This window comes from Drosophila santomea, chromosome 2L (genome assembly GCF_016746245.2).
Source record: "Drosophila santomea strain STO CAGO 1482 chromosome 2L, Prin_Dsan_1.1, whole genome shotgun sequence".
In the NCBI taxonomy this organism is placed as follows: domain Eukaryota; kingdom Metazoa; phylum Arthropoda; class Insecta; order Diptera; family Drosophilidae; genus Drosophila; species Drosophila santomea.
The window spans coordinates 8,147,325-8,163,642 of record NC_053016.2 but is presented as its reverse complement, the minus strand read 5'-3'; the positions used below and the strand labels follow the sequence as shown (position 1 = coordinate 8,163,642).

The following is a 16,318-nucleotide window of genomic DNA, read 5'->3' as shown; positions in this document are numbered from 1 at the left end:
AAAAGGCTTAGAATAGCGTTTAATCAACAAAGAGGTATTTGTGTGCATTTTCCATGCGCCACCTCGTTCATCTCTGATTTAATTTGTTTTTTATATTCCAACACAAATAGCTAAGCAATCCCTTCAGCTTCAAATTGACGTTTTTGCGTTGCCTACTTAGCGGCGCATTTGCATTTCCCTCGCCATTCTTCGTTAGTCCTGCAGGGAAAAAGAGGAAAAGGATCCATCTCCATTTCCATCTATTTAATATTCAATCGCTGAAATGCTTGCGTCCCTTTTGTTGGCCGTGAGGCTTAAATAAAAAGCGACATAATATAGTTTTTATTAAATTCTTCAGTTTAATGCGTTTTATTCGGTTTAATTTCTCTCTTATCCTTTTATACACTTTGCTTCTCTTATTATCTTTATGCATTTCGATTTTAATTTACCTTAGAGAATTAATTAATTACTAGATTGTGTTCTTCTTCCCATTGTCATTCTGAATTTATCTCTCTGTTACCGTTTATGGCCCTTTTATTAGGTTTATGCGTGTATTGTATTTGCCTAACCATTAACTTATGCTAAACATTCTCTTTATATTGTAGTGTATGCCATATAATATTTAAAATTATTTTGCCAGCTGGCAATTCTTTTGTTTAATATATGTACCTTGAGTGTGTCTGTGTTTGGGTTGAGATTTAAACAGTTTGCTAGGCTAAAATGTGTTTTTGTTGTATTTTCGGTTTTTTAATTTAGTTTATGCTTCTATATTCCTCTTGGTGCATTTGCCAACTAACTCACTTGGTGAAAATAAAATTTAGTCATTCGCTACATACACAAATCATTCCGAGTATCAGTGTGTTTGCCTTGTTCTTACGTCTAATGATTTATTTATGCAATTTACAATAATCCATATTGTGCTTAAATGATTGCTTCTGCCCTCACTCCCTCATATGCATTTAGCTATTGCTAATTGTATCTTTTTTGTTTTCTTAAAATACTTTTGCAAGCATTTCAGCTTTTATCCATTTTTCTTCAATTTATGTTACAGTGAAAAAGTCTTGAACACTTTACAGAACTTTTAGGTTAAAAGGAAAAGCTGGGGCTCTGCTTACACGATTTCTATGGCTACATTTACATACAAGTCTCAAACGGGGTTATCCTAAATTTAGTTAGGTCTTACAATGTTATCCGATCTAATTTACGATATCTACTTTAACGATACCCGGAAACACTCGAGTTCATGTCTGTTTGATCCAATACAACAAACTTAAGGCGGGAAAATCAAATTCTGAAGTGTCTGTTGTTTGAAGGGTGAAGGACAAAGCACAAAGGTTGGCTTCAGACTTGGAAAAGTTGTGTGGAAAATAAATGCTATAAATTATTTAAATGCAACTCTGGAGCGGATGTGGACCGAATTAAAATTTCATAAACTAGAGCGAGCACACTACAGGCGGGGGAAGCCCTTGATGGCACTCGCGATTTTCGGCCGGAATTCTCGACTTAGTCCTTTCCCTTGAAAGGCTCAACAGTTCAACAGTTCAACAGCCGGCTCCTCGAGCCGGAGTCCTTTGTGCCACGGATAGCAGGTGTCGCCATGGCGAAAACACATGCCACTTGGCTCTGAAGTGAGCCACCGACTCGGAACCTCGTGAAGTGGATCCGCAAAAGGGGTGGATGGTGGGACTTCCTCGTCGATTGTCAACTAACAACGCCTGCGAGAATACTCGTACAACAACTCAATCGGCACACATAGCCCACATAGAAACGCCTCACAACCACATGTCTAGTAGTCATGTAGGCCCGGGATTTCTTAGCGTCCCCTTTTTTTTTTTTGTTCTTGCCCTGCCTTCTTGCCATTGTGCTGCGGGGAAGCTGCTGAAAACTTTATATTAAATGAAAAAGTTTTTCAATTACATCAGCGGAAATAAAATGCTGCCAGCTTGCCACTCGAAGCACGCAGCAAACAGAAACAAACAACGACAAGAGGCTTTTGTTTAGCGGCGTCTTTGTTTTTCGGCTTTATTAGGTTAGGTCTGCCTATTGTTTTGCCAAATACTCTGAACGCAAAGAGTCCTGCGGAAAAGTCGTGATATTTTGGTTGTCCCCACATGAATTCATGGAATAGTAACTAAATACAGAAATTGGTTTTAAAATTGCAGCTCTTAAATTGATTCATTTATTGGAAAACCAATAACAACTTTGGATCTCAAGCAATTTAAAATTGTGAATTTCTCCTTCATTCCCATAAGCTAACTGAAACTTAATCCTTTTACACTGGGCATTCGAACATCGGCTTGCTGGAGAGGTCCTGTTCCTGCCCAAACTTTACTCGGTTTTCTGGGCCTTCTTCTTTTCGGTCTCGCATTCGGAGCTCTCTCTTTCAGCCAATTATTAGGTTAAACTTGGGTCTGCCTTTGTTTGTTTTGCTTTCTTTTTTTCTGTTTTTTGAGGCAAGCCAACAAACAGAAAAGGGAAAATGTAAGTGAAGTAAAAAATCAGCGGTTCGGATACAAGTGAAGGGTGAACTTAGGCTATGAGTGGTTTGCTGATCAGCCTGGCCATTTACAGAGCCACTGAATCGTCTAAGGCCGCATCATCCCCTGCCGTCGGCTGCTGGGCGGGTCAAATGTCGCTGGTTTCCTGGCCATCGCCCACGTATCCTTCGTCGGGACTGTCGGCCAAGGGGCCATTGAGCTGTTTGAGTTTCGTGGTGTCCGAACTCTCCTCCTCGCCGGCAGGTGGCGCTGCAGAGCCGGCGGCTTCCTCGAGGCGCGGCGAACTCGCCTCGCTTTCATCCAGCTCCGGAATGGTGGATGTGGCCGTGGATTGTGTGCTTACTGCTGATGTGGGCGGTGGTGGTGGTGGTGCGGCCACCACTGCTGCTGGTGGTGGATTTGCAACCGCTGGCAGGCTGGTGGGTGACTGGGCGAAGCGGTAGCCGGGCAAACAGCTGGGCCACTGTTGAAACGGCGCCGGCATCACCGCCAAATCGCTTTTGTAGCCCTCTGGCGGCGAGGGGAACTGATGTTGCAGCTGCAACTGTTGCTGCTGCTGCTGCTGAAGTTGCTGCTGCTGTTGCTGCTGCTGCTGCTGCTGCTGCGGATAACCCTCCGCTGTGAAGCGCACATTGGGCAGCTGGTACTTCTCGTAGCTGACCGTGGGACCCCTCTGGATGAACTCGGCCTCGAGGCTGTAGCGCAGGGTGGGATTGCCACCCACACCCACATTTCCGCCCGCCGCCGCAGCCGCCTGAAATTGCTGATGCTTGTGCAACCTGTTGTGCGGCAACGTGCGGTAGAAATTGTTGGCTGGCTGCACCTGTTGCTGCTGCTGCTGCTGTTGCTGTTGCTGCGGTGGCTGCTGCACCAGATGGGCACTGCTGTAGTCGTACGCAAAGGATCCATCCTGGCCCAGGAAGCACACCGGATTCAGGTGAACATCAACTTGATGGGGAGCCGGCTTCAGTTGCATGCCGCGCGGCAAGGTGGTCATCGCCTGGGCGAAGCGTCCCATCAGCGGATGTCCAGGATGTGGGTGCTGGTGTCCCGGATGCGCATGGGGAGCGGCCGCCAGCTGATAGCAGCCCTCGTACTGGCCGCAGTCGCTCTGCGTCTCGTACTCCCCGGCGCCGTCCAGACTCACCGCCGTCTTCAGCTTGTGCTTGACACTCTCCGCATCGTTGACCAAGTCCGGATTCTTCTCCTGGTAGTTCCGCAGCGAGGCGGGTGGAGAGCAGTAGGCTGCCGCCAGGCCATGGCCATTGCTCAGGAGCAACGGCGGTGATCCCGGTCCAGTGCCCATCAGGTTGACATTCAGCTGCAGCTGCTGCTGGGCGGGATTGGGAGTGGCGTAGAGGAGTAGGTTCTGCTTCATCTGATTGCCCAGGATAATGCCGCCGCCAGCTGCCCCATTCGCCGCCTTGGTGGGTGTCAATGTATCGCCCAGCAGGAGTCCTGCATTTCCGTTCAGGCTATCTCCGCCATCATTCAGTATTGAGGCGCACTTCATCATTCCCATGCCCGTATCCTGGGTACTTCCCGTCGAGGAGTCTGTGCCACCGGCAATACTCGTCACCTGATCGCACTTCTTGCGCTGCTTGGCCGGCTCCGAGGTCTTCTTGCACTTGACCACGATGGTGCAGAGGAGTACCACGAAGATAATGCCACCTCCGGCACTGCTGGCCACAATGTAGTTCATGTAGTCCCTGGGAAACGAGACCTCATTCACCACCGGCGGCTCCTTGATGATGACCCTCAGGGTGTAGTTGCTGAAGGTGGTGCCGGCTATGTTCTGGCCCACGCAGGAGAAGGTACCATTATCCTCGGCACCCACGTTGTAGATGAAGATTTCGCTGCGCTTCTCCTCGGCGCCACTAATTCCGATTGTCTCGTCGATGTAGTAGTACATGTGCAGGTTGTCCATCAGGCTGTCGTTGCTCATCACCTGGCCATTGAATAGCCAAAGGACCTTCGGCTCCGGAATGGCCCTGACCAGGCAGGTGATGGACATGTTCCTGCCCTCGCTCACCTCCGTGTAACTCGACTGGGGACTGACCTCCGGCAGACAGGCCAGCTGCTCCCGCTGCAGACTCTTGATCACCTGACCCTTCAGCCTCGCCGGTTCCATGCACTTGGGCTCCTCGGCCAGCGGAGTGTTGTAGTTGACCAGCCAGAAGTGGATGTCCAGGAGGCGGCAGTCGCAGTTCCACCGATTGCTGTGCAGGCTAATGCCGTGCAGCGACTTGGGCAGGATGTGGGTGCCCTGGATGAACCCAATCCGATTGCCGTCCAGTCGCAGCCACTCCAGGTTGTCCATGCCCACGAAGGCCTCGTTCTCGATCCGCTCCACCTGGCAGTTGGACAGCTCCAGTGTCGTGAGGAAGGAGAGGTGCCGGAAGGCCGAGGTCTTCAACTCCCTAATGGGATTTCCACTCAGCGAGAGGCGCATCAGGGAGCTGTAGTCCTGAAACGTCTCGCTGGGCACATTCTGCAGCGCATTCTCGCTGAGATCCAGCTCGACCAGATTGGTCAGACCCCGGAAGGCCTTCTCGTGTATCCGGATCAGCTGATTTCGGGACAGATAAATCTTCTGCAGATTGAGCAGGTCCATACGTAGAAACCGCTCCGATTGCAGCACCTGCAGCGCATTGCCGCTAAAGTTGAGCACCTGGGTGCCGGGATCCATGCCCTCCGGTAGATTGGAGAGCTGCTGGCCCCCGCACTCCACCGTCTGCTTGCCCCCCTTCCATTTGCACACACACACCTCCGGCGGACAGGCGGCAGTTGTGGCCAGAAGTGCAAGGAGCGGTATCCAGATTGGCAGGCCACTCATTGTCTCAAGTGCCTCCGGCTGGGCTGAGTCCTTGGTTCAGAGATCCTTCTATCCTTCTATGTTTGGTACTTGCTCGTACTTTCTTCGCTCTGCCTGTGAAGCACTTGGGTAAACAATTTTCGCCAGCTGGCTCACGTTGGCATGTCAAATTATGCAGCCGGGCTCTTTCCGCGGGTAAATATTATTAGCCGATCGGACGCTGTCACGTCTACTCGAGCAGTGTGGGGCCATAAAAGCAGCGCTTCTCCTTCCACTTTAATCGCTATCGGAGTGCCGCCCATCATTGTCCTGTCGCTGGCGCTTTTGTCATGTCTGCCACTTCCGCTTCCACTCGGCTCAGCCTCCTTCACTCCTTCACTGCTTCGGCGTCCTTTGTATTAATTTCATAAAAATGCCAGGCCCTTGATTCGCGCTTGACGGCGCTCAGAAGTAGGCAATGGGCTCGGGGGCTATTGTCGCCTTTTGCGGCTTTCTGACTTTCTCCGCACGCCTTTCCCCAGCTCTCCTCTCTCTCTCTTTCTCTTTCCTTGCTACTTCTCTTTTATCTCTCGGCTACGTTGTTTCACTGGCGGCAGAGAAAGGCCGGTGTCCTTAATGAAATTATAATGTAATGCATTTGCCGCGTCTTCTTGTCGAACTGGTTTTGTGTCTCGTTCAACGCCGTTTGCTGCAAGTATATTAAAAAAGATTCAAAGGAAGGATTAGTCAATGGGCCTAAGAAAAGTTAATAACATAACATATTTTGTTTGCTTATTTCGTCCAATCAGATAAAAATTTAATTAGATTAAATATATTATATATTATATATATAGACAATGAAATGTCTACGTTATTTATTAACAGCAAAATGTATTCCCCAACTCATTTTGTAAAAAGCAATTTCCCTGTTTCGATTGTCCATATTTTATATTTATGTCAAAGCAAAAGTAATTAAAATGCTGCGACTTGCCGATTTTCAAATTGTAAAATGCGATGAAGCTAACACAAATGTAGCTTTCAAGCGTTTCACTCTAATCCCGAAACATTTTATGTATTTTGTGATTACAGACAAACTAATTTCGCTGTCGTGCGATTAATGCACAAAATAAATTGAAAATAATTTGGCTCATTATCTGCGTGACATAGAGCCATAAATAAAGCGCAGTCGCGGTAAATTATTCCCGATAATAAGCTTACGTGCCATTTTGTGTCTGTGCTTGTTGATTTATTTTTAATAGTTTTCGCAGCAGGTCGCGAATGTCGGTTTCAATGAGGCTTCTCAATTATTCAAGTGTTTGTTTTCTTGCATAATGAATCGAATCGGATCGGATTCGTTCGGAAGTGAATCGAGTCCTCAACAAGCTTATTATGCCCCGAATCGATATTGCACTTATGCAAATATACGAGTATATCGCAGCCGGATGAAATGAAATGCGAATCGCACTCGCAGCATTGACACAGCGAAAGCAAAAAGTGAGTGCACATTGTTCGACTTTAATTGGATGGAAATGGATTGGTCGTTTTGTTGATATAATCCCAATAATTTGCTGCCCCCATTAAAACGCATCATTGTGCTTCCACCTTGCTCCCGCACTTATTTGCTTATTATTCATATTTTTATGAGGGCAGTTCATTAAATTCACCCTGGGGCTTGGCAGGCTGACATTAATATTTGTCAAAATTAATCTAAGTGAAAAACAAAAGGCCAAACGAAGTAGAACAGGAAACGAGAGCCATAAACAATTGAAAATGTCGGGCATAAATCATGCAACATATTGCACGATGCCTTCTTCGTTAAATAACAGATAAATTACAGGAAAATTAACTTAAATGCAGGTTTATTATGCGCACCAAGAAATTGCGTTTACGTGAAAAATAACATGAAAACAAAGCCCCAGATTTCGCCCTCGATTCTGGGAAACCCAAGATGAGCTGTTCGGTCGGTCACAAAGGCAAATCCCGAAAAGATTCCAGTTTCATTAGCCGCCCACCTTCCTCCTTCCATCTGCCCCATTCCAAATACCTAAATACAGATTGACTCGTATTTCAGTTGACTAAGAACAAACCGTCTGGCGCCAATGCAAATGCGTAATGGATACTCGGATTCCAGCAAATTGACTTGATTTGGCAGGCACCTGAAGTCTTTTCTTCGACCGACAGGACGACAGCACATTATTAATAACCGAACATTAATCATGGTAGCCCACTTTCTATGGCCTAATGTTGGCCCAGCTGCCTTTGGCTCTCACTCAAATGTACGGTACTTAGTCCGAAACTGAAGCCGAGATGGTAATGATACACCTGAAAGGTGAGATTCCTCAAGGACCTGCCTTACACCCAATGTCAGACTGCTAATTGGAAAACTGTATTCTGGCCGATAGTAGACAAAGGAATTTTTCTAGTAGCGCACTGGGCACTGTGGGAAAATGTTTGTAAATACCATATTTAGATTACACTCTAGCCGACTGTAAATATTTGTATGGGTATTTGCGTAATTGAGCAATTCAATAGTGCTTTCCTGCTGTTTTTGGTTAGTTTAAGCCGAATCGAAATTTTAATTAAATTTTCGGAAATGTCCCGCTCGCCAACTTGGGCACGGAGATAAATGGAAAATGTTCTTTCTCATTTGGTTGGCTTGTCAGCAAACATTTTTTGACATTTTCATTTGTCAGTTATGAAGCAGACACAGACACAGACAAGAGATAGAAAATCCTAGCTCGCATCTGTATGGACGAGTGGGGAGTGTGTGTGTGCAGTGTGCACATTTGTTATATCCTTATCACAAAATGATTTGACAGTCGAGACCAAGAGGCAGTTGAACCTCTGTGAGGCACTTCCAACTGTCCTGGCCCGAAACTTTTTCTATCTTGTGTGATTTAATAAGATGACAAGAACGTAGCAGACTTGTAAAATTTGAGGGATTTGTTCAACTCCTGCCTGCTGCGGCTACTGCCGGAATAATTCGGGCTAGATAAATATTTATTTTATTTTTCACATGTCCCATGTTCACGCAGAACCAGACATTGACACGCCTGTTAAACTGCTGTCACTGGAATAATTTCAATTTCATTTCGTTAGCTCGTTTGCGGAAAATCAATAGGCCTTTGCAACAAATTGACCTTTCACTCAGGAGCAAATGAAAATTTCATAAGAAATTGATTGCTCAATCGAGTTGCTGTGAAATCCCTTTGACAATTCTTATACTACTTGCTATCGGTGATGATAACTTGTGTGCGAACTACGCCTTAGCCGGAGCTTACAAAATACTTTTGTTTGCACTTGTACAACAGGACGTATGCGCAATAATTGAACGTGTAAGATGAAAAGTTGAACAATTATTAGTTGGAAGCGGTGGTAATAAAAGTGCCATTATGTAGGACATTTATACATATTGATACATTATTTCAATTAGATTAATAGTTCAATAAAAGCTAATAAACCGCAAATTCACTTAAAATTTGAACACTTTCTAGTTGATTTCGTAGGGAAAAATCGAATTTGAACCTAAATTAAATTCATTCATCCCGGCCTAAATGTTTAGTAACGAAACCGCACAGCTTTATAGCCAAGCCCACCTAATAAGCCTAAACCTAATTAAAAACTTATCAACAGCTGCGGCAAAATGGCAATTTTCCAAGCATTTGTTTGTTGCCGTTGGCAACCTCAAGCCAGACAACACCAAGCGACTCCGGGTGACTTCTTCGGAGCCCCAGAAATTGCATTACAGTTTTTGAGAACACTAATTTAAGAATTTAAGATAGTAGTCGCCTTGAAGTAAAATTCCACAGGCCACTTAAAGCCGCACCTGAAATTAGACATGCAGCCGTGGGGCAACTTCAAAGGGGCCCTGCGAACATGTCATAACATGTGGAAATTAAAATTTACATCACAACTTAAGCGAGGACGTTCCTCGCACAGGACCTCGTCCCGGCGAGATCCGTTTTTTACCCATGTTTTTCGCAGCTCCTCTTTTTGGCAGGCAGAGCACTTCATTTGGCACATTGCCGTGCATATTCTGGCACCGAGACGACGACAACAATCCGCCCAGGTGCAGCCACAGTGGCGACAACGGCGTTTTGTTGTAGAATACATTCATTTTTTACAACCTGCCAAAGGAGGCAGAGCAGAGGCAAAATGTGTGATGTCATTTATGGCTATCGAAAACCATCTAGAATATATGAAATATATATATTTCATTCTCTCAATATACAACGGACTTGCTTGAAATGTTAACTACCATGAAAGCTTTCATGAATATAAAATAATAATAATTTTAAAAATGTATCTCGGAAGTTTTCGACCAATATTAAATAATTGAATATTTCAAGAATTTACTGAAATAATATTTATAAGCACAATTATTTAAGCGAGCATTTTGAATAACATTTTTTAGATGCGCGTTAAGAAAGTAATATTATACTGCATATTTTTATACATTGCCAAGATATCTGCATTTAGCTATAAAAAAGCTGAGTTGCCAGCACTCGCGCGACAGCAGCTCCAAAAATCGCAGCAATGGTCATAAAACTTATACCTCTGCTGCGAATTACGAGCCCGCAACTAGCCGCAGCAACAACACCGCAGAGAGAGAAAGAAGTGGGCGCAGGGGGTGGGGGCGTGGCGGCAAATAAAATTACGCATGCAATGGCAAAATAAAATATGCATCAAAAATAAGCTGCAGCTGAATCCGGTAGGTGCAAAAAATGCCGTAGCTTACGGCAAAACATATTCATGTAAAAGTAAATAGAAGAGCCAGGACTTTTGGGTTCGTTAAGCTCTGCGGGCTGCAATATGGCTGTGTGGCGTTGAGATAAAGAGTCCATGGAGAGATTCGTTAATTCCACGGCATAAATTTAATATTTTATATACGCCAAAGCGATCTTAGAAACAATCTCTCTGCTTGTGTGCGATTAATTCGTGCATTTTTGCGAGGGCATTTCGGTTTCGGCTTGACATTAAGTATGCGCACCGTGTTGCCGCTGTTTTATGTTAATTTCCACTTTACGCTTGCCGACACAAACACAAATAAAAATATGAATATGAATGTAATCCAAACAAGCGTTGTGAAAATTTTTACTTAAAAGATTTTTCATTTTTTTATTTATTTTTTTTTTTTCCACGAACTGAACAGCAGCTGCTGCTCCACTAAAAGCTTTAAGAGCCTCGCGCCTTCAATCAACTAATTTTCATTTTATGCTGCAGCAGAAACAATTTTAATTCAAGTGCGCCAGACGCACGAACACAGCGCCACTAACAGCCTCTAAAATTTTAATAGCTCACACATTATAAACGCAAATAAACGCCTCCGCCGGCATTCCTTTGAGCACTTTCGTCCTTGCCTCCTTTCGTCCTTTCGTCCTGCTGCCATTTCGCATTTCGATGTACATTTGCCTAGCAGCTTACGTTGTTTGTGGCATGTGCACTTAGGGATGGGAGCACGATTCATGGGGGCGGGAAATAGGAGAGCCAGAAGGAAAGTTTTCCCAGTTTCCCAGCGTCCAGCGCTCACTTTAGGGGACTTTTCCATATTCTTGCGTCCCGCCTGCAACTTAAAGGCACTAAAGTTGCACAGAATTAAGCATACTTCCAGGCACTCAGCGGCATATTATGTTTATCATTATGTTTATACTATGGGTATATATGGGGCCTAATGTTGCCGTTTTCTTGGCCAACGCCAGCTGTTGCCCGGAAAAGTTCATCTCGCCCTAAGGTGAGTGGCAAGCTGAAATCAAAGCACTGCACAAAACTTTTTAATTGCTTTTAAAGTTTCGCAAATATAGCATAGCATTTTGGCTATTGAAAACAAGCACCAGTGTGGGCATTTTTTGCTGTGAATAAAATATTACCAAAAATCTACCTTTTGTTGGCAGTTTATAAACTTGTATGCACCCCTATTGCAGCTTAATTGCTTTTTAATATACGAAAAACTTTGCTCGAAAACAACAGCTGGTCAAGAAGTAAACTTGTTTCATTTTATGTTTTCAATTGATGAAAAGAATCAATACAAATTGCATGCGAAAAATTCCATGTATAACCATGTACTAGAACAATTTAAGAACGTTTTTTAACTTAAAGCGTAAGTAAAGCTTTCAGATTCTTTTGTATTTGAAAGGCGATTTTTAAGCATCGCTAATCTTATCGTAAACACATATGCCATATATTTTTATTCCACCTTTCAGCCCATTCAAATGCCGCAAAACGGTCTTTCTTTTGTCTCATCTTTTATTGCCCTTGCGTAATGTTTAATTATACTCTGGCTGATGACGTCCTGATAGCTTTTCTGCTTTTCCGCTTTCCCCTGCATTTTTTTTGGCGCATAAACATAACGCAGTTTATATTTTATTTATTTTTCCCTTTTCCTGTGCCATTTTGCTGCTCATTTTCGGGAGGGAATGCCGGCTAAAAACCAATCATAAAAAACCCAGCCGTACGAAACGGTTTTATGACATTTTCCCCCCCAAAAGCCACGCCCCAATGCCCCCTAGCCATCCACACATGCGGCTGGGTAATTTGCCATAAAAAATTGGAGCACAGGCTCGTATTTGTGCAATTTCACAGAAATTGTCAATTTGCACTCCCCCCAAAAGTCTAAGCCGGAATGATGATGACGAGGAATGTCAGCGGCTGATGGGGCTGATGGGGCTGATGGGCTAAAAGGCAGAATGGAGCTTATCCTAGGGAAGGGTTTTGGGTTTCGGGTTTTTTAGGTTCCACCAGAAGACAGGAAGGACATGAAAGGAGCACGCAAATACGCGTTGATATTTTTATGTGTCTGCTGTGTGCATTGGAAAATCGACTGTTAACATTTAACGCTGCAAATTTAACCACATTTATGTATTCTTTCAGTTGCGTCGACTTTATTTGATTCTCATTTAATTTCGCACTCCCACTGGCGGCTGGCCCTTAAAAATTGGCATAACAATTACGCCGGAAATAGGCAATGACAGTGGAGTTTCTACGGTTACGGGTGACGGGTTACGGGTGACGGGGTTGCGTGAAAGTGCCGGACTCTGAAGGGACTCCCTGCTCGGAATGCGACTATTTGCTATCTGCAGAGCACTAACAATGGTCTGCCTCAATGGCACGTAATTGCAGTGCACACAGTCGCAACGCGCACAGTGGGTCGAAATCATGAGGTTGGGGCTGGCAATAATTATTAACCCGCTAAATGCCTCAGAAACTGTTGTTATAGGTCCAGGGATCATATGGTGTTGATGGTCAAAGTATTCAACATAATTGTTAGTAGTTTTAATATTTAACTTAATTACGGATTTATATATATTAATAGTCTGCCCAAATTTAAGACCCAGTTTTCTTTGCCTTGAGTGCCAAAGACGTCCCACTGTAACCCCAACTATTGTACGGCACTGCAACATATCCTCCTTGCAACTAACGCTTCCGTTTCCGTGCGTCAAGGAGACGGCTGCCACCATTCTCCCCCCCACTTCACCACCTCTCCACCACCTTTGCATTTTCTCCCCGACTTGCCACCGATGTTGTTGCAGTCTTTTGCAGCATGCCTCTTCAGACCGCCTTTGTTGTCGCTTGCCGTGTGAATGAGTGCAATTAGCAGAGCCACTTGCTCTCGACGATGCCGTTTTTGTTTGTGTCCGGCTCTGTTGCTGATCTGTCGAGCGACTTGCATTAAAAATTAATTGTCCCCTGTCTCCGTCTCCAGTATCCAGTCTTCAGTCTTCAGTCTCCAGTAACCAGTCTGTGTGCACTGCACAATGTTCAATGTAGATGTCAATGTTTGGGGTCGTGATTGCGCAGCACAAAAGTCGATTATACGAGAAAATTGTTGAGCACCAAGTGGACACGGCGCGCAGAAAGTTATTGAAACATTTGTGAACGCCATTATATGTTTGCGATTCTGTTTGGCATTAGTATTGGTATATGGAAATGAAATGCGTAAAAATATTCCACCTAAGCCCACTGTTCGCCCTTAAGAAGGATTAGCGGCTTTTGTCGGAATTTCCAGCATTGGGATTTCTTGGGGCTGAGCAATTTTTGATTAAAATTACATTCATTGCGGCCTTTGAAGTGTTGGGATTCGCCAACGGACGTCTGTAACCTAAATTTCTAGTCCGCCTTGGGTCAATATTGTGCCAGCTTAGGCAACGCACGTGAGCAGGACCAAAAAGGACTCTTGGTTGGAAAATCCCCTGACCAAAATGTGGGGATGATCACGTTCACATTGCCTTCACGTCCTTCTCAGCGGGATTTCGTACCTTTTTGTGGACTCTGGACTCTGGGTTCTGGATTCTGGATTCTGGACTCGGGTCTTTGGGCCAGCATAATTTGCCGGCACTGGCCACGTTAAGGAGGTCCGGTTTGCGTCCTGATGGATTGTTTGACTAATTAATTTTGCTAGAGAATTTTACAAAATTGCATTGGACCCGGACCAAAGTTATTAAATTTTTAATGGATGCTTAAAGGCCCGAAGGCGCTCTATGTGTTTTTATTTCGCCTCGGTCGGCAGCCAGCTGTTTAGCATTTAAAGTGATTTTCATTTGGATTTTTCCTTAATGCTATTACGTTTTGTTCGCTTTTCCCCTTCGCTTTTCCTTTCGCTTCCTTTGCTCTCGGCTCTCAATTATTTAGCCATTGACAATTAGAGACTTTCGCAGATGCTGCCGCACCTAATGCGATTTCGCCTCATTATTCTCAACAATTGTTCATTTTCCAGCGATTTTCTTGGGAAATTATATTTGATTCATCGCATTCCGCTGGCCCAATTATCGAACACTTCTTTTTGTGGTCGAGTGTCACCATAAAGAGGTTTAAAAAAAGAGATTTTCTTTCTTAGAAATTGTGTTATTTAAAAAAATATAGTAGACTTTGCTTGACTTTTCGCAGAACTCTGGTCGAGTGCACTGACAACTCAGGATTCTCAACAAAATGGATGCTTGTCGACGTGCTAAAAAGCGAGTCTTCCTAACTTATTTGCTCTCATTTGTGCTGCTTTCGACCTTTTTCTACTACCTCATGGCCTACAACAGCAGGAATAATTTGGGCATAATGCGACTTCGTGAGGATGTCGATGATATATCGGTAAGGATGTGGCTTAATCTTTTCCAGCTATGGGATTTTAGCCCACAAGTCCTCCCCCAGCACATCCTGCGCCAGCAGCAGACGGGCTCGGGCAAGTTCAACTGCCTTGGAGGAGAGCCAAAGGGACTGGGAAGTGGAAGTTGCGCCAACCGGGATGTTAGTGCCTATGTGGACACTCTGTTCAAGCGCAAGATGGGGCATTTGATGGACGACGTTTACAACCTGAAGAAGCAGGTGATGAGTGCCGATTGCTCCTCCAAAAGTGCCCAATCGACTCCGAAACCCGAATCCGCGTCGCTGGCCAAGCCGCGCATCAACTACGCTTCCGAGGATCTGGGTGCCAGGATCATCAATGTGAAGGCGCAACCAATTGGTGGCACCAATTTTATCAAAAGGCTCCTGGGTCTGGACTTTAGCGCCAATCCGCCGGTGAATATGATTCGAGCAGGGCTCTCTCCGGGTGCCTGTTTCGGCTTTAATGGACACCAGGCCAATGTGACTCTTCATCTGGCCAAGACCATCATCGTGGAGGCCATCACCCTGACCCACGTGGCCCGCGAAATGACGCCCAGTTTTTGCGTGAAGAGTGCGCCAAAGAACTTCGATGTATACGTAAGCACTCAGTTCTAATGGTTTCCGATATCTTCTGTACTGTACTTCTTTTGCAGGGACTGCGAGCGGACAATTCTAAGAGGGAGCTGTTGGGACAGTGGAGCTACGATAACGCGGCCAACAGGCGCACTCAGAGCTACAGTGTGCGGAGCGAGTACTTTTATCGAAATCTTGCTTTTTCCTTCAATTCCAACCACGGCGCGAACTCCACCTGTATTTATCGGTAAATGTTGCTCAAAAAGTGTTATAAACATTTACTTAAATGAGCTCTTTTTTCCAGCGTTGAAGTATATGGAAGGTTGCAATAATTTCAGTTTCTGATATGTTTAAAATGTTGTAAAAATATGCTTTACATTTATGGTGAAAGTTTTAATAAACTTGGCTTATACATGTATATTTTTACATCACAATTTGACAAATAAATAGGTATTTCGCAATTTTTGTTATACGATTAAATAAACATTCAAAGATAAGCAATGAAGTAAATATAAAAGCTAATTTTGCTATTTTTAGCGTTCAGTTTGCAGAATGATTCCCCGCTAAACGGTGCAACTAATTTAAATTTCTCGGCACGGAGAGCTTTGCGAATTTCCCGGATCCCCAATGACTTGTCGCATCCGCTTTGATCTTCCGCAAATGCTGGGCTGTGTTTTCGTTTAATTTCGCTCGACCTGAATGCTGAGGGGCGAACATGGCATAAAAAAGCCGCCCAGGGACGAGTTGAGTATCCCAAATAAACCAAATAAAAACGAGGACGCACAGTAACATGGGATCTGAGCGGCGGTTCGAGAGTCGGCCGTTTGATCTGCGCCGTGTCACATTGTCAGTGTCCCGAGACTAATTAGCGATTGTTGGAGGTACCATGCGTGAGGACCACGCCCCCAGTGCCCCCAGTGCCCCTTTGCACATGCGTTTATGTAATTAGTCGACAATATGCTCAGATGTCATCTGAGATTTACACGGCGTTCGATGGGGAATTTGGCAGCCATTCCATCCCAGCGAAGAACCATCTGCCCAGAATTGTTTCGTTTGATTTCGTTCGTTCGTTTCGTTTGATTTGATTTAATGCCATTCCATTTGTGACTTTCTCGGAATTCGTTTCGTAATTTGCAATTGTGTGTGTTCCGTGCACTCACACAAACACACACATGAGCACAAAAGCCTGATTGTCTAAATGTAAATGTCGGTGGATGTGTGTTAGATGTGCTTGATTTTGTTTGCGCAAAAATTTATATCCGTTGTTCTTGTATCGAAGGGTATGGGGAATTTATAATGCATTTGGTTACAAAATTAAAGTTTAGTTTCAAAAATTAAAGATTTTATTATTTAAAAAAAAAAGTAAATAGAAAACTAAAGCCAT

General features: G+C 44.5%; 2 protein-coding genes across 2 annotated transcripts in view; one reads left to right on the top strand and one right to left on the bottom strand.

Moving 5' to 3' along the window:
• Nucleotides 1-348: 348 nt before the first annotated feature.
• LOC120452587 overlaps nt 349-16,318 on the bottom strand; it is a 50,455-nt gene continuing 34,485 nt past the window's right edge. The window contains exon 3 of the mRNA XM_039636880.1: nt 349-5,980. Coding sequence (XP_039492814.1) covers nt 2,605-5,313 — 2,709 coding nt within the window. The 5' untranslated portion in view covers nt 5,314-5,980 and the 3' untranslated portion in view covers nt 349-2,604. The remainder of the gene's footprint in view (nt 5,981-16,318) is intronic.
• Nucleotides 14,139-15,336, top strand: LOC120452612 (SUN domain-containing protein 3). The gene is made up of 4 exons (XM_039636914.1): nt 14,139-14,346; nt 14,407-14,958; nt 15,015-15,181; nt 15,239-15,336. The coding sequence occupies exons 1-4, from the start codon at nt 14,194-14,196 to the stop codon at nt 15,264-15,266; spliced, it is 900 nt and encodes a 299-aa protein (XP_039492848.1). The 5' UTR covers nt 14,139-14,193; the 3' UTR covers nt 15,267-15,336.

Excerpts from the sequence above, each read along its gene's own strand:
- LOC120452612 (XM_039636914.1), top strand. The coding sequence starts at position 14,194 with ATGGATGCTTGTCGACGTGCTAAAAAGCGAGTCTTCCTAACTTATTTG. Across the intron at positions 14,959-15,014 it reads CAAAGAACTTCGATGTATAC|GGACTGCGAGCGGACAATTC; the intron begins GTAAGCACTCAG and ends CTTCTTTTGCAG. Across the intron at positions 15,182-15,238 it reads AACTCCACCTGTATTTATCG|CGTTGAAGTATATGGAAGGT; the intron begins GTAAATGTTGCT and ends TCTTTTTTCCAG.